At 39.7% G+C, this 19,265-nt stretch overlaps 1 protein-coding gene across 4 annotated transcripts in view; it reads left to right on the top strand.

Moving 5' to 3' along the window:
* LOC105287966 (FH1/FH2 domain-containing protein 3) overlaps positions 1-19,265 on the top strand; it is a 134,410-nt gene that overhangs the window by 33,395 nt on the left and 81,750 nt on the right. For all 4 annotated transcript variants that reach the window (XM_026967869.1, XM_026967870.1, XM_011353869.3 and 1 more), the window contains one exon: positions 15,611-15,720. In XM_026967869.1, the coding sequence (XP_026823670.1) occupies positions 15,611-15,720 (110 nt within the window). The remainder of the gene's footprint in view (positions 1-15,610; positions 15,721-19,265) is intronic.

Below are 19,265 nucleotides of genomic sequence, written 5' to 3'. Positions count from 1 at the left end.
TCGCCTTTTATTTGCATCCACTTTACAATCGTATTTCATAGAATAAATCCACAAAAACAACTGTATTTCACAATCTTTGCTCCTTTCGTCTCGTGAAGCTTTGTCGGCGCTAAGCTGTCCTGGAATCCGCAAAATCCAATCTCCTGAACTGTTTTCACGGCCTTGTCACCAGCGATTTATGGCTTCTGCGAGCGATCTTCGACAGCTTTACCCGAACTGGAATATTTATACGGCCTCGCGCCGTGAAGTGCAAAATCCTACATTAAACAGATGCGAGGTCGCGCTTGGTGAATTATCCTATCTCCGGAAGAATCAATTCGTTCTCCACGTCAATCTACCGAGACATTACATTCGTCTAATTAGAGATAACGAACGGCTAGTGATGGCCATTGACGTTCATACACGTCTTTGTCGAAAATTGCAAGTAGCTTCTCTGCTATTTGTAAAAACCTTGTCACACTGCTAAAGTTATCTCGTTGCGATAATATTATAATATTATTTTAATACTTTTGATGAAATTATGTAAATTTATTTAGGATATAAAAAAATAGATAAGCGCTCTTCTTTATTTTGGCGATAATTTTAATACTTAAATTAAAATCCAAAATTATTTTGAAGTACTAGAGTAATCAAGTATCAAGAGAGCTCTACTTTAGACAAAATTTAATCCAGGATGTAATAAGAATTATCTTAATTCTTCTGATGTCATTTAAAGATATCTCTATACCATTAAAAGTTGTTGAATTCAGATCTTTCCGTATTTTCACAAGATGTTTATCTTCTAAATCGACCGGCAAGAAAATCGTATTGTACCCATTTCTACGTTTTCAAGAAATTCTCGAAACACAATGAGTTTTTAGTTTCCTTTGTTTTATTAAACTGATGCGATTGTGCTATTGATTGTTTTGTATAACTAATTAAAATCTACTGTTATAACGCTCGTAAAAATATTAATGTATTATTTGCGAATAGTTGACGCAAGGTGATGCCTGTATTATGAAAGTTTTTCTTGCAAGAAGTACTGCTTTATCGTTTCGTCTTACAATACTGTGCAGCTTGCAATTATCGCACCTTATATTGTTTTTTTTCGCGACTATGGCATAAATGGCGCAAGACGTCTTTTGTGAGCATGTAACTCTCGATTCTAACTTTATCTTATTTCCTTAGTCGAATGGAAACACCCATACAAAGCAGGCACGTAATTGTATCTCTCGTAATAACGGTTTTACCGTGTTGAGTACCTTCTAATTACCTCATTGTGTGTATGTGTCGTGCAAATATAACGAGCGGAATAGGAAGCATATTATAAACAGTGCAAATTGGGGAAAGAAAAGCGACGCAAGTTTAATCATAGACGACGTTTTTAATCTCATGAGAAGCAGCATCCGGACAGTGCTATCTTTTAATTTAGTCGTAACAGAGAAAGATAAAAAAGAAACTTGTATTTCTTTACGAAACATGAATTCTACGTCTATTAAGCTGACACAGCCACTTTAACACAATCAAATAAAACATTCATAGAAATTTAGTGCTCTTTTGTTGCTAATTTGTTGCTCTATTCCGGATTTTGTTGCTGCAGCCATTTCTTAAAACACAGTGGCTGTGCTAGCTTAAGTTTAAAGTTAGCACAGCCATATTAAAAAAATTTTTTTAAATAAAAAACAAGGCATAATTATTTAGTGCTATTTTGTTGCTAATTTGTTGCTTCATTCACAAATTTGTTGCGCCACCCTTATCATCGGAACACTACCCTTAAATATTGCGCATTTAGCACAACATCCTAGAACTCGAATTTCAGGAAAAATTACGACGGATTATGTCATTTCGATTTTGTTGCTTTACATTTTCGTCAATCCCGATTTTGTTACTCCACCCCTATGAGCAGAAAGCCACCCCTAGTTACACCTACCCAGTACAACATATTATAACTGAATGTTTTATTTGATTGTGCTAAAGTGGCTGTGTCAGCTTAATAGACGTATGAATTCTTCCTCTCCACGATTTGTTAGTTTAACACCTCTATGTTATATTGCATTTCCGCATATATAGAATTTTTACTTTTGCGACAAATAAATAAGCGTTAGTAAAATAAACAGGAAGCGTTTAATAATCGTATGTAACCTTACAATTATGAAGAATTATTAACAAATTGTTTAAAAAAAGAAAGATGTTCTTTTTACTTATAGTTAAAGATTCCTATCCAGAGCACAATGAATCTCAGATATCTTATAAGAGAAACTTTGTTGCATTAGCAGTTGAGAAGTTTTCTTGCAAAATTCGATGGAATTGTGACCTATATCAACAACCTACCACTTAATCTGATAGTTTCTCTTCCGCAGAGGGTTGTCTCATCAGGAACTGCTCATAAATTTATCTTTTACATCTCGACGTGTTTAATTGCTAACTTTAATTTCGCACTTCTGACAAAAATTACATTTCCACCTCAGAATTTATTTTTGCCAGTCGGCGTGAAGCGAATTTGATTAAAATCGCGTATTGTTTTCTCGTTTCGATGTACACTTCGCGTATTTCTCGCTCTAGAATTTCCCTATTGTGCCGATGCAGGGCAATTATAGTTTGCCGCATAGCCAGTCACTGTACATAATCCGCGGTTCGTTGCGAATGGCCGAACCGCACATTACGTAAGTCTGGCTATAACGATCTAGATAGGCACGGCTCACCTTGAACCGTATACGCTTCTAAGGGTTTAAGGGTTAAATGCTACTACAAGAATATGCACATGATGCGTGGCCAACCCCGTTTTATTAATATCGTCAAGGACTTCTTGCATTTATAATCATATTACAGTCCTCACGTCCGAAATAATTGGTATTAACGAGTAGAATATTACTTTAAAGTATAATAAAATAATAATATTATTATTAAATAATTTTATCATTTAATTATGAAATATTATTATTTAATTTTAAATAATAATATATTTAAATTATTAAATATTATTATTAAATAAAATAAAATAATATTATCAGTTAACTAAGCGTAATTAATAAATAATTAAATAATTAAATTTTATTGCACATGTGATATCTCTCATATTAGTAATTTCTTAATTATTTGAGTCACGCATAATCATGTAAAGATATACTTAAGCCTAGTGTAATTTCCGGGAATTTTCGATTAAATTAATATAAATTAAGAATTATGGCATGTACAAATTCAGAACACAATTGTGAATATTTGGAAAGATAATTATTATATCATGATAATTAAAAACAAATAATTTGATGGTGTCGCGGAGGTAATTAGCGCAATAACGGTAATAATATTAATGTCATGATGTCATGACATTAATATTATTACCATTATTGCGGACTCGGAGCGTGGAATCTGGCCTCAGTCTCATGATGAATGTACAAGAGCTTATTTGCATTTCGTAAGGAACTTGTCGAAACACGCGCGTACTCTGTTCATGATACATGTATACCACGTACTATGTTCAGACTTTATGAAACATACATAATCAAACAGTAGGAGCTTCACAATATCTTCGCTGAATTGGTCTCACCTTTAACATCCTTTTCTACAGAAAAAGAAAAAAATTATTTATCACGTAACACAAAAGTTAATTGATCATTGCATGCAACTTACGTATCTCGCTAATGCTTTCGCAAGATGTGAAAATTGCAAGCTACATTCCGCTTTATTATTTTCCATACCGATACGATCTATCCTGGAACTCCAATTTAGAAAAAGGTTCCCGTGCCACACGATGTTCAGATTAATTGCACCAGAACTAAATATGAGTGCGAGGGAATTCGCTGGGAGAACACGAGCAACCGTACGATCGCGTACAAGAACCGAGAAAGTAGGCCCTTGGCGCGTAAACCCAGCGTTCACCCGTACCAAAAGAACGCGAATAAACGTTTTTCATCCGTGGGACGGAAATGCAAAGGAAGAAAATCGGCCGGTCGGGTCACGCGACGAGTGCACGTGTCTCGTTGCATTGTCTCTCGGAATTGGGTCGTACGACCGGGCGCGGGCACACGAGAGGTAGGTAGGTTTCACCTCGATGTACCCGCCGGTTAATAACTTCCTCCCGCAAAGTCCCCCGGGTGCGATCACGCGCGATTCAATCAAATCGCAGTGAAAGCGCACGATTCCGTTTATTAATGCGCACGTAGCTACGTGCGCGTCGTGCGCGCGCGAAAGATTGTGGAAAGATTGGCGGCAGCAGAGGTGGCATCGCATCGAAGATGAGAGTGAGATTATTGCCGAGTAAGGCGGGTGATATCGTGGCGTTTTCTTTCAATTTGAAAGGTTCTTCAGGTGTGTTCTGGTCAAACGGGTGTTTCAAAGAATAACGTAATTGCTCATTATGCATGTGTACGTTTGCTTTTCTACGTGTGGACGTCGTGGGGACGCGGCAGGAAATTTGTTGTTCCGAGATGCTATCGCGTTTGAGAAGATTCCGGAATAACAACGGTGAAGGGAACACGTCCATTCGAGCCACTCGTCGTGTTCCTTACTTCTCATCGTTTTGCTTGTCAGAAAGGTAACTGCAGTAGCTACATAAAGTAACAAATTTTTGCAATAAAAAATATCGGTGATATATATAATTTTGGAGTACTTTTATTTTTATAATTGAATTAGATATCAATTTTGTTAATTCCAGATTTCAAAGATATAAAGAAGACGATTGTTGTTTTAAATGTTTACTGTTAAATCTTTAATCATAAATATACAGATATTGTAAGCATAAATGTGTTGAAACGATGCGATAACTTTCCAGCACATTCGAGGGATTTTAGATAATACTTTGCTTGACACGTACAGACTCACATGACATACGATGTCAAAATTGCTCGCGTAATTAATTTTGCTATCACTGTAAAATTATTCTTTTATTAAATGATTATTAAATTCGGAATGGCAGCTCTGAAGATCAAGTTTTTGTGCTAATCGATTAAGATGCTATGTATTTGCGCGCGCAAATACCTTTTGTACGTGTATGGTACGCGCGTAATTACATCTTTTTGCTATTTCCACGGATTGCTTAGTTGGCGAAGCGACGTACGGTTTGTATTAACGTGGGGCAATGAGCTGTCTAAGCAGCTTAATTGCACTTTTTTTACGCTGGCGGATACGTAAAAGGAGAGTGTTATATCATTCTGTCGCGGTTTGTATCACTGATTATAGCGTCTACCGTTAATAAACTCGACGTTATACTCTTAGTCGCATTTTATGGAGGTAATTAAAATTAATTGCTGCCCTCGCGTTTCTCTCAGGTCATTGTCAGTTTTGACGACTCTTGATGGCGCCATCACGAGCGCAGAGAGGAATTTTCTCGCGAAATGGAATGTTCGATTATGCGACGCTAAAAATATCAATCGGATAATGGCGAATATTGTCTGTATGCGTCATGAATGATGTTAATATGTAGATTAGTATTTGAACGGTTCGACAAAGAACGATATCAGCGCTATTTCATGCTTTAATTTCTAGTATCTGTGCCTGAAAGGGCTTAGGTGAGTACGTGATAGGTTTAGGTCATGTCGTAAAGTTCTCTAAGGCAGCCTTGACAGTGCAATCTCAAGGATCAACAGCTGTTTAGCGTAAAAGTTCCCGAGCTCCCGTGTCACTTAGCGAAGCCTCTTAAACTTCCATAGCAGCGACCTTACACGCCGTTTTCAATTTGCGCGCATGTATGAGAGCACGTCATAATCCGATGGTGCATGAGATCGTGTGACACGTAACGTAAGAGGAGTCGATCGGATTTTATGGAGTTGAGGAAAGCGGCGGATTCGCGCAATACTTCACCTTCTACTGGGAAGAGATTTTACTTTCCTGCGCGATGGAAAAAGCAAGTTCGACTTTCTCGCGCGGCAAATCGCGTATACGAGTGCGCCATAAAGCGTCACGCTGCTTGGAGCACGTAATGGATGATGCGAGCAGTGAAGGTCTTGTTATTGGGTCATTGAGTCATTTCTAAGGGTCTTCTGGCTCGACGTGCTAATCGGTCAACCGTGAAAATTGCCTCGAAAAGTCGGGACAACTTCACGTCCAGCTCGTGCGATTGCACGATCTCGTTTACGCGTGCAGTAACAAGTATCATTCTAAAGCTCTTAAGTCGTAATAGCGTTAACAATGACGCGGGAATCTTATCACGTATCTTATCTTGGAGTGCAAGGGAAGAGACTGAACTGAAGTAGTACAACTTGAGAGTAATTCGCAATGAGAATTTTTTTTCATTGCACGCATCGCATTTGCGAGCGTCATTAGCGATTCCTATCAGCGTAAGGCGCTGACTTTCTACGAACGCGCAATTTGACATATCTCTTATATCTCGGCTGAAGTTAGAAACCGCGAGATGGTGTGTTATTGATGTAAGTAAGCTCCACGCATCGTTACTTCGTATTTTATTTGTTGCAAGCCAATGTGTGCGAGATTCAGGTCGACATGCGTTGATCCTCATCTTCGATATAGTCGCACTTTTCCGCAACACAATGATTTATATCGATATCGCGCCGGAGAAAACTCACTATCAATCCCTGGATTGGCAATTACGGTTTCCAGAGCGAGTTACTTTGTGCCGCAGAAGTGAATATTGTTAATTGTAGTAACATGTTTTTAATCTTTCATGCTTAGAACAATTCTAAACAAAAAGCAATTGTAAATGAAAGCTGTAAAACATCGTTGATTAAGATGTTAGGAAACTTAACTGTAAACATGATGCTAATTGCATATGCTAATTTCGCAAGCAATTTTAATGTACAATCTCATTTCTCTAACGTTCTCCTAAAATAGCTGCAACGTTGAGAGAGCGTTACCTCGCTGCAGCATAATTATCTTTAGTAGAATGCTGCGTAACGCGTTTCCACGGCACATCTCGTCGAGTTTCACTGAAGCGAGCGATAGGTCGTTCACGAGTATGAGATAGGTACTTTTGCATTTTTGCGGAAACCATTGCGGCCAGGATGACGCATTTCGAGCGAGATGAGTGGTCATTCGATGTATTTCATGGATACGCTGTTTTCGCAGGTTTAATTAATTTTAGCTTGCACGCGAAAACGTTTATGGGAACATAACCGCGCTTGACATGAAACGTATGGAAAAACTTTTGACGATCTTTTCCAACGTTTAATAGCAGATGATAGACGCAACAAGAACGAAATATTGCGAGAGCAATATTTTGAAATTGCTTTGGATATGTACAACAAAAAGTTTTTCATGAATTATTACAATATCTTAAAAATTCTCGATTTAAAATCTTTTCTTGTTAACTAATCTAGTTAATGAGCTTTCCTTTTTTTAATATTATTTTATTGAAATATTGTTATGAGTATTTTACAAGTATTATATATCGTTAAAGTCGTACTTATACAACATGTAAGTATAACGTGCGTCAATTTACTTCCTTTCTCTCTCTTTCTCTCTGCAGTTCAAATGTAGTTCCTCTGATTGCAGAATGCTTCAATTGTCTCAAGGTAAGTTGTTCCCACGAAACTTTAACCACAGTGGTTAACGTGGCATTGCGTAACAATTTCGACAGCGATTGGTTCGTATGGATTTGACGTTTTAGTGGTACGGCTATTAATTGCTTCATTAATTGAACCAGAAACTTCTGGAGCAACACAATTACGGAGACCATTACAGAAGCATCAATTGTCATTTCTGATATTTACTGTATAACTATTAGTTAAATGAGGAATAAAATAGTTACATTTAAGTTTCGGTAATACACGTAGGATAAATCAATTTTAATTTTTATCAGTTTTTATCTTAACTTTAAGTCAATTTCTTAATAGCCGAAGTACAAAAAACTAGACTTATAGTATACGAATTTAGATACAAATTACAAATGATGATATATAAGAAAATGTATGCGTATATATGCGCTTGAAATCTTTAATTAATATTTACACATTATGTGCGAGTTAGCAAACCTGGTGCGAAAATGTGAAGATATCGATTTCTCCGATGGAAATCGCGCAAGCCTATGAACTCGATATCCTTGAAGGATCTGCAAAGAAACGCCCGGATCGCAAGGACACTGACTCTTGAAAAACTTGACGCTTTGGCTGGTCGATTCGTTGCAGCCGTAAAATATAATATAAACATTTCATATGCTGACATCTGCTGAGAAAGCAGAGTGTCAAAAGTTTTTTTAGAAATAACTTCCTTATCTTGATCTTTTTTCAAAGTGAAGTAATAATTGATTTTTCAGTGAATAACCGGTGTTTCTGATCCAAGGATTAGTAAACTATTATATTAATTTTATTATTATGGATATTGATATAATTATGGAGATTATAATTATGAATACTGCAATCATTGCAATTGCATGAGACCATTTTTTTTACCAGATTTATAAAATATTTTCAAACTAGTTTAAGGAATCCGCATTGTACGAAGTAATTCAATTTTAGTCACGCATTAAAGTTAAGTCTCCTTAACACAAACATTAACCAGTTGATGAAACATTATTAATTATGTGTATTAATAACAGATGATACATGTGTACTTTTCATTACCATTCACTAGATTATGAATTGATATTGACTTAATTAAAAGAGGAGCGAATAGAAAGAGATAGTGTAAAAGGAGTACGAAGGAAGACATCCTGAACTGGCCCTGAAAAACGTGTTCTTTATCGCGCAAGAAGCTGTGAAACGGGAACAAAAGGTTCTCCTCCCGGCGAGATTCTCTTCTGAATCGAAACACTCGAGAGCGAAAAGCGAGAGATTGCCGAGAAAGGAAGACCCTCCATCGCTGGATCATTCGTATATTTCTTTATCTTTCTCCATCGCGTCCTCATCTCAAGTGCCACCTGCGGTAAGGAGCAGGCCCTCGAGGGTCCAGAATCGCGTTATATACCGGTTCGTATGGAGACGCTTTCGTTTTCTCATCATAAAGTAATGCCGAGAAGGAGACCGCCAACGACTCCCGATGCAAAGCTTGCCGCTTACTTTTCGACTTTTTAACTGGTCGCGCGATCGGAGCGCATCAATTCATCTTCATTTTGATGCGGGGGACGTTAGCGACAAGGGTCTCAACGAAACCTGTTCTGCTTCATGAATGATTGAACGTCACCGGAAACTCGAGTCGCTGCATTGTTGATAAGCCTTACAGCGGCTGCGATTACTTTTCCGCGCCTTTTCGGCTACGTTTAAAATTAAATGACGCGAAAGATCCATTTGCGAAAAGGGCCGACCTGTTTGGTCAACGGACGTGATCCACCTATCCTTGATAAGAAGCACATCGTGCTTGGATTTCAACATCCGTACGTATTTCGCCTCTCGCGTAGGAAGCTGCCTGCTGCGAGTTCTCCGACGGATGCGAGTGGAATGCGTTTAACTACTCGCGGGAGAGCCTCCTCCTCGTGCGCTGCGCGAACCCTGTTGTGAGGAAGAATCTCATTCAGTCGTTCAGGCCGTTCGATCGTTCCACGCGCGATGTGTATCTAATTGCAGGAGAGAGTGGCTCCAGTTGTAGTTACATGGATAAGCTGGCACCAAACAGGATTAGATACAGGAAAAGGTGACGTGCAGGATTTACAGCACTCTCCACTGCGTCTATCATGAGGTACTGTACCGGTCGATATATGTAACGATGGATCGTAATGCGCTTCCGCATCTGCGCTTCGATTGTTGCAAACTGGTTGCAAAATAAGAATCGCGTTTCACTTTGCATTCCCAGAGTTTTCCTGCTCTTATCGCGATCAGAATTCTGAAGGAATGAACTTCGTCGGGTAATTGGAGCCGTAACGTGCTCACGGCTCAGACATTGTCGCTCAATTCGTCGGTCCAATTATTGTCAAGCGACCTTTCGCGTGTTCTTCGTGATCGCTCATGGATGTGCTCCGGATGGAAGAACGCGGCACGAAAATCGTCGGTGCTTGTTCTCGCAGTTTTCATTATTCTTCGCGCGGGTAATAACCCGCGGCACTTTACACGAATTTACACGGCGTCGACGGAGCTAACTTAACTCCGAGCCCATTACCACCTGGATCCTTCCACGATTAGGAACATCTCATCGACTCCTTACCTCTCGTATCGCCACTTTCAATCTAGGATCGATTGTGATAACACTCGGTCTGCATTTTGCAATTGTAAGTCACCGCACATATCGGAGCATCGAAAATGTTTTCATGAGAAAGATCGAATAATAAAAAAGTGTGTTTACTTATTGCTCTTTCAATTTTGCACATCGAAGGAATTTATGTAACCTTGTCTATCTTGGAGCTGTCTCATTCTAGATTAAAACTTTAATAAGAAAGTTTAATTAGTTTATCTTGGATTTGTCTCATTCTACGTTAAAGCTCGTACAGAAAAGCTACAGAAAGCATTTAATTGATTACAACCTTATCTAGCTAAATAAGCGTAACTCGACAAGTTCTGCCTGACCTTAACCCTTTTCCACGTAATATTTTAACTTACACCGAAAATGGATTGTGTTACGTTCGCGTTTTACGTTGTCGTCGGGTTTTTATCGGAGAGCCGCGGTCGCTCCGCGATCAATGTCTCTGCTTGAACGAATGGACCGAAGAAAGGGCAAGTCGCCGCGGCAACCACGTTTGTCGGGTTTTGATGCAAGAAATCGCAAATGCGGTTGGCCTATAATCATCTGTAATCGCGGAAGGAAAGGAGAGAGTGAGACGGGAACGGCCGCTAGTACAACCGGTTACACCGATTGTCAGGTTCCTAGGTGTAACACGCTTGTCTGTAGCTTCGTTCACACTGTTTTTGCGTGGCTCAATAAACGACGATTCATGATATCGCAAATTGTTATTATTATTCGTTGTACGGAAGTTTTCTAAAATTACATCGACCATGTCAAAGTTTTGTTACATTTCATTATGTTGCATTAGAACTAGCTTATATTATACTTATCATAGATTAGGTGCACCACATTTTAATAATAATTTTATCTAAATTAAATATTAAATATTTTAATGATAAATATTAATTATAACAAATAAATAGAATTAAGATTATAGGTCTTCAACCTGTTCGATTTGTCAAGTGCAACGACTAAAATGTTTTTCGTTTGAAGGATATTCGCAAGACTCCATCGCAAAGCTGACGTACCACTACGTTCCTTTCCATCCTGATTTCGGGCCATTTCTTTAATCGTGTCCTTTTACGAATAAATCTGCATTCACTCTTGTGGCCTGCAACGTAAGATGAAAAAAAGGAAGGCAGACTGTGAAAGTTTCGCACAGTCGAGCAGAACGGCCAGGACACGAACAGTTTTGCAGCTAATTGTCTTTCGTTATTCTCGCATCGTGATGCTTCCGACATATTCTAAATTTCTATTTCTGTCTTTAATTGCACTTAATAAGAATCCTCCTCCCACGATCGTACGCCTTACATTGAACAAGCATACGTGTTAATATATTTTAATTGCTCTCACGATATAAAAAAATGGCAGCATCTTCCTGTTTATGACATTACCCCATCACTGAAAGTCGATTTCGTGAAGCGGTTGTGAGAAAAATTATAGATGTACGAGATCACTTCTCTATTTCTAAAGTACTTCTGCAATTTAAAATTATTATATTTTTCATTAATTTTTCAATTGGTCTTTTTTGGAATTATGAAGTCAACTTAGTTGAATTTAATTTAGAAATAGATAAATAAAGCTTTTTCTTAGGCAACTTCTTTAATTAAAAGAAATTTGGAAACTCTTTTATACAATTACGAAGCAAGGGTCAATCATCTCCATTATGAGCGCGTATATTCCGTCGGTATTGGAAGAGTTTAAAAGCATATATTCGTAAATAGATCATGCTCGATGTTCTCCTGTTGTAGGCAGCTCATAATGCGAGCAAATATTTTTAACTTTGGTCTCGATAACATCAGCGGGGCTCGTAGTCAGCGTTTCTCGTTCCATCGCGTGTTCACATAAGAAGATTCGCCATCGATAGAAACTTGGAGAGGTGAGACGAACGACAACAGGGAGTTTGCGACTTACTCGACGGGCTTCGAGCAAACAACGTGATCCTACGAAAGGAGGAAAACCCTGTGGGACGGAGTGCGTCGCAACGAGAGGAACGCTCGGAAAAATACACTCGAGAAAAGGGAAGCTCTATTCGACGTAGCACAGGGATGACGTTTACATGCCACTTGAACTGTTACGTCAACACATGTTGCTCGACTATGCTTGGAGCTTACTGATCAAGGATCACGAATGGCATTTTTATGCAAAATGTTATATTGATTGTACGATTTACGGGAAATCAAACTCCGAATAATAATTTTATCTAAATTTTATCGCGTATCTTTATACCATTATTATAGGTATTTGAATGACATAAACATGTATTATATCTCAGCTGCAGAAAAGTAAACATTTTTAAATCAATTTTCGATGATCAATTATAGATGTAAATATAGTTTTTATTTTTTAGCAATAGAGAAAACAGTTTTTGAAAATATTCCAGCATATGAATAGTCTTTTAGGTTCATCTTTCTAACTGGATGCCGACGTACAGTTCGACTACCGCTTGTCATGAAACCTTGTTTAAAAAAAGCTTTGCCGGTTTAATGTGTTTTCGCCGACGCATTACTCTTTTCTTGTATTCCTCATTCGTCTAAAAGCCATTTGGAAACTTAACTTTAATAACTATGTCCTGTCATTCACCAAGCTGCCAACTGTATTTACACAAGCACAATACAAATATTTGCTAATTTAAAAAAATCACTTTTTTATCTTTACATCAATCTTGTATTAATTAAATATATAATAATAAACATATTAATTTATGCTTGTAATTTTCTTCGATTGGTGGTCATATGCAAACAAGTGGATGCAGCGGTGACAAAATAGCGCGTCCTTCCGGTGAAATGCCACGTAAAGAGCGAAGATCACGTTCGAAGCTGACGCGCGGACGCGTTGCGTAATTGACCGCGTGCGTGCGGTTTCCGCAGCATGTGGTACGCCCGGAGGGGACATCGGGGAGCAACGCAACATGATGATTACCTCGTGGTGGATTTCGTGCTCGTCGAGACTCTTCGCCGGCGACGAACTATTTTGAAGCTGAGATTTTTAGAGAATATAGGTCAACAGTTCCCTCGCGTCGCCCTCATCTTCTCGTATCTCGCGGCGATATCCTAAACGATGCGTTCGTATGACGATGCAATCCCTACGATCATCCTCTCTTTCTTCTTTATTTACTGTAAAGTGAACTAATTTCAGACGTCTGAGTCTCTACCCGCTCGAGACATTTACTCGGGAATATGTTTGAGTCATAAGTTACGTTCCTTCTTGCTTTATTTTTACGCGATCTAAGTTTCTTTGAAGAAACATGCAGAAAAAACAGAATCTTTATTGTGTGACTCAACTGTATCCCAAATATATGTCACAAGCTAGAGCGTGGCTCAAGTTACCGTATACTTAGCTGTATCGCAGTCGAATTAGTGCACGCAGATGCATCTCGCTGATTGGCAAACTCCTAGAAAAGATATATCGATTTCAGTTTGTGAATTAAAGAAGCTTTCTCGAAAGTTTTCTTATACTTTCCAAAGTAAAAACATGAAAGATGTATTGCGATACATAAAAAGTGATTTTAAATTGTCTGTCGCATTTTTGCACACAATTTATTTATCATAAGACGTAAAACGTTATATAACATCCATGATATTATAATCCATTTTAATTAATTAAATATTTATTGTCAAATATGCTCAATTGTCAAATCATCAATTCTCAGTGAAAGTGAAAGCATTTGCATAGATAAACATTAAAACTTGGAACGTGTAGAAGCTGCAAGTCATAGATTGATTTTTTCCAAAAAACCATATCGCTCCTCGCACAATGATAAATGAGTAGTAATCAACGTCCGATTGCAGTGGTAGATATAATCAAAAGAAGTAGACTGGACTGCGGCATCTAGGTCTCCAATTGTCTGCCCACGCTACTCTTACTCTCGTCTCATTTCACCTAAAAACGCGCGTGTTCCCGGGCATACCGTTATCCCCTGCTGGCAGCGTGCCGCGCTGGATCTGGCGGATCTTAATCTCATGAAAAAAGGAAGCGGCCTAAAAAAAGAACGCGCCGGAAGAAAGTCGTCGTTCTCATCGGGGTTACTTACCTCCGGCAATTTATCGCCGGCCGATCCGGCCCGCTCAGTCGTTACGGGAAGGCGCAAGATCGCGCGGGATTTATATCGGCCGGTGCGATCGTCCCGGCTGCTACATTTTTACGGTTCTCCACGACGCGACAGAGAGATTTAACTGAGCCGACAACAACATTGGGAGATCCGAGTCCGTGAAAGAATTTGATTTGATCCGGACCTCGTGGCGAATCTGCGATCTTCCATCTTACCAGGCATCTTACATATGCGAGGTTGCTTCGTCGCGGTGTTACGAATCGCCTTCAGACGCGACACGACGTGTCGCGTCGTCAAAAGCACGAATGCCTCAACTTGTTGCTTCCGTGAGCTTAGCTTTTTCTCTGTTGATCGGATTTTTCTTTGATAGCAACGAGAAGTGAGGTAATGAAATTCGCCTGAAGGAAAAGGTCAAAACGGTAGTGATAGCGAAGTAAACAGGATTAAAATTAGTTGAAATTATTATAAAATAGAGTTACATATATCCTTGCTTTAATACCTCTTCTTAAATTTTTTAAAAATTAGTAGGAATTATTAATACTCCTTTGTATATAATTTTGTATTTCTGTTGCAAAAGCAAAGAAATCTATGTCATGCCGTTTATTCTTGATGCATAAGATGGAATAGAATTGTATTATCAGAATTTACGTACTATTTCTTTAGGTATAAAAGTAGAACACAGAGAGAAAGAGAGAGTTTATTGAATTGCTTTAAATTTCACTGATTATTTACGAGAGATTAATTGATATCATCAATCATCACTGATCCTCCACTATGTCTACTTTCATTTCTGCTTTTGATGTACAGACGAAAATACGCGCACGTTAGTCGAGAGCTTACATTTGGTGAAAATCACCTGATTCTAAACCAAGCGATTATCATCTCTCATATGTGAACGGCGTCTGTGGACCACTGATCCGTAGATAAATTTAGCAGATTAGCCGCATTAGCTCAGATTGTTGACCCGTAAAGCTTCTTCACGTGCATTGAACTCGTTCTCAAGAAGCCTTGAAAACTTTTCAATGAGTAAAGTCACTTAGTCTGATTAACGAGTCAATGTTTCAGATTAATCGAGGATCAATAAAGCAATTTAAAAGATAAATTTTACAAAGTTTTTAGATTTTCTTAATGAATTCGATTCTTCCTTGTGAATATATTTATATAAAATCTCCTTAAATGTACAATTTATAATAGATGAATAAATTTAAAATTTAAAAGAGAATTGCGAAATTTACATAAACTTACGTGTAACGAAAGGGACCCCTTTTCGTGAAGAATATCAAGAGCTATATGGGCTTTTCTTTTCTGTGACGATTTGATTCGCGCGCGGACTTCGTCATAAAAATCGCGAGCTCGCCGAAGAGCTTGTGGCTCGTCGCTATCGTTCCGTCGCGAATGCGGCTCTTAAGTGGACAGCGGTTATGCGAAAACCGGCTAACGATCGCCATCGAAGTGGCAATAATTTCCGCGGCGCGATTACCGGCCGCGTACACGCAAAACAGCCGCGTTTCTCAACGCATCGTGCTACCTGTGTTGCAGCTCGACGACACGGCGCTCCAGCTGTACAAGGGCGGCGATTATGGAGCTTACCTGGATCTCGAGGCCTCCATCAACGAGCAGCAGGAGGAGTTCGAGGGCTTCCACGAGAGGTAAGTGTTACGCATAATCCATATCTTAAGATATCGTCGACGGATACCTCGCTCCATTACGCGACGTACGCTAACAATAAGTTCGAATTTACAAAGAAAGAGAAAGATTGTGTGCAAACTGCAGTTTACATTTCCAAAATTTCCGTCGGTCGAATCTTCCGATTTTTTTCGAGGTGTCTCACGCGTATCTTATGCGTCACGCGGATCATTCGTCCACTTCTGACGTTCTGAACGGTTCCACGTAATTTATTTAAATTGCGCGTAACGACGGAGGCCATTTGCGTCCGCTTAATTGCACCTCGGGATAGTCGCTTTCCCGCATACCTGCATTTGAAGTCGGTCCTGTCGGGATAGACCTTGTGTCTTTACGAGCCCCTCGCGGCTGGACCCCAGATAATCGCACGGCGGACGTAGAGCCACCGGAGTAATGAAGGATATTTAGGTGAGAAGAGAGCAACGTGCGTTTGCTCTATGCAGCCGCAGCCGAGAAACCCCGCGACAGGTCCTGAAAGGAAGGCCGCCGGTACCACGAGTGGTCCTCTACCTTGTTAAATGCGGACCTACCTCGAAGTAATGTGCCGGACACGTCGGAGGTCGCGCAAAAAGTCTCGGCAGAGTCAAGCAATTAGCACGCTTTAGTTTGTGATTGCCGAGGCGCGCGTCAGGACGGGATAATTTTCCTCTAAATAGTGCATTCAGCAAAAGGAATACCCATCGCCATTCATAGGCGGAATTTAGATGCGCGCGGTGGTGATAAAACAGCGGAACGACCCGCGTCGAGCACGCATCACCGACCAAACGATCGTTAATTAAAGCTCTTTTTCGCCCGGGTAAGTTTTTTAATTGGAACGCCGCAGTGGAGTGTAATTTTTATTCGATCGCAATTGTGCTGCAATTTCGAGGAGAAGTTACGCCGCGCGTTAAATATGGTACGTTGAATTAAATATCGTTGTGCGATTGCGGTATCGCGGTACAATCGAGATATATAATACAATCGCGAAGCGTGGTACACGACGCAGCGATTTAATGGTCGCTCAATGGCTCTGACTATCTGTAGCATTGTGAACAATTTTATTATGAATTTTGTCCATATTTCTTCGAAATACACATTTTTGCAGATCGCAATAGTGAGAAATCGCGAAATAGATTTGTTACTTTAATTTCATTTTAATTGGAAACGATTATAGTGATCCAGTTGTGCGTTCTCGGGCATTTTTAAGTTAGTTATTTCAAGATATTCTGTGTATATCTGCCGACGAGATATTCCACGGTGAAATATATGCGAGAAACCAGGCGCTGGTTTCCGTTGTTGAGAATGTTCGACGGCTGCAGCAGTATATTTGCGGTCTGCGTATCGAATTCACGTTAACGCCGTGAAGGCTAACCGTGCTCATTGAGTATTAACGCAGGTAAATTCCCTGAGGAGGGGCGAGGCAAGTGCGGCGTTAAATTTAGTTCTCCTTTGAGAGCTTCGAGATCCGTGTCTTTTCGGTGACTTTCCATTCTCCCTGTACCTACGCGCGATTGCTCACCCACGTCGAGCGTGTGACGGCGAACAATGGCAGCGAGAAACGCGGAAGCACATGCTATTTTTACTTTCATCATCTTTTCTTCCCACGCAGGAGGGTGTCTTACACGATACATTGCAAATTTCTGTATCAAATACCATTTTGATTGCAGAAATGGGAAAGACAAGATAAGAAGGCGGGAAATCGCGCAGATAATGCATAGTCATCTTCGAAGGTTTCACACACACACTTTGTTGTGCTTTGTTGGCTACAGATTTTATATATTTTTCGCGCGCGCATGAAGACTCTTATTTTAACATTAGATGAAGAAGATTCACTTGCGTAACGTCGCAACATCTCATCAACATTATCTCAGATTTAATTATATGTTTCACTTTTCAGTCGCGGCTTTTGCTTTTAATTAAAATATAAATAAGATGCCGGAAGAATGTCAGGAAGAGCAATATGTCATACACACACATACCGGATGTAATTACGTATTATTTGCTCCTCAAAAGGTCAATTTTATTCATATTGTTGAGTATTTAATTATAAACCAACTAAAATTAATTCCAACTTGATTTTTTGATGGCGTAACGCGTGGCATGCAGCGTGGTCACTCATATCGCAACCTTCATTTTCGCGCCGATTGATCAAGACTGGAATAATTCGTACACACGCACGTTGGAAACAAGATCGCTTCCAGTCCATTAATCGGTACTACTACATCAGCACACGCGTGTCTGCACTGCCTTCGATCGAATTGCATTTCGCTGGTCGTCGCTCGTCGTTCACAGGCACGTTCGCGCGAAATGTCGAATAAACGCAGACCGATCGAATGAGAGGAAAGGTGAGGGAGCAGGAGGATTGGTATCGTGGTCGGACATGATTCGGGACGGACCGAGAGGGATCAGGAGGGACCAGGAGAAACGGGAGTTAAATAAATGTTTGCCCGCAGAGATACGCGTTCCAATATTTGAAACTCCGTGAATTTCCGCGAACCACAAAATGACATCATACGCGTTTACCGTACCGGCCGCTTTCTGCGCTCATCCGCTTCGCGTGCGGCGATTTTTTTTCTCTCAGACACACACGCATACGCACACGCGCCGTGTATGCTCCTAAGCTCGAGCAAGTGTCTGGAACGCTTGCGCGACGATTCGAAACGGAAACCGACTTTCCTGTGGCAAACGCGATATTGTCTTTATCGAAGAAATTTAACGTCTTTAAATTGTAGCTGATTGTGATCGATTTTGGTAGAAGTAGCGTAATTGTGGGATACTAGTTTATAATGTAATCTGCAATATTATTACTTGTATGTACATGCCAAGACAATTCCTGGTAATGACGATTATTTTGATGAATGTGTGACGGTCTCATTCAGGATGTTATTATTAGAATTTAAGAATGATATTTAATTAAGATTTTAATTATATTTAATTAAGATTTGATAAAACGACGAAAATGAAATTTAAATAAGTCAGAGAGAGATTTTACGCTTCCATCAAATCATAGAAAAACCGTGAAAACTGCTCTCGTAACTTTGATCTCGTAATTTTTCTCGAAATTTAACACGAAGCAAATGTCTGGAAGCTGCAGGAAGGAATGTAATTGGACATGCGGTTTCCACAAACTTGTACGGATCAGATACTTGCGTCAAAAAAATAATAATGCGGTCGGAGGAATTTATTAAGAGCAGATACGCTGAATTTATGCAACTTGTAGGTAGAGAATAAGGAGAAGATGGAAGGAAGGTAGCCAGCTTTCGCGTGGGTAACAAATCGTTTATCTTTGCGGTAATGCATGGCAACTATACGCCCACGTATACGAGGTACCACCGTATGCGTATACGTATTCGCGATATTTCTCACGCAGGCTGTTGCGCCTCGCGCGCTCGCAAAATTAATTTGCGTAGCCGCATCCTAGGCGGTCATCCGCGTCTCGTGCATAAAGACCCGGAGAGTTCCTCGCGGTAACAAATTGAGGAGGAAGAACGTTGCGTTTTCTTTTTGGATGTTTCATGAATCGATAAAACCA

The sequence above is a fragment of the Ooceraea biroi genome, chromosome 2 (genome assembly GCF_003672135.1).
Source record: "Ooceraea biroi isolate clonal line C1 chromosome 2, Obir_v5.4, whole genome shotgun sequence".
Taxonomy (NCBI): domain Eukaryota; kingdom Metazoa; phylum Arthropoda; class Insecta; order Hymenoptera; family Formicidae; genus Ooceraea; species Ooceraea biroi.
This window is presented reverse-complemented; position numbering and strand designations above follow the sequence as displayed.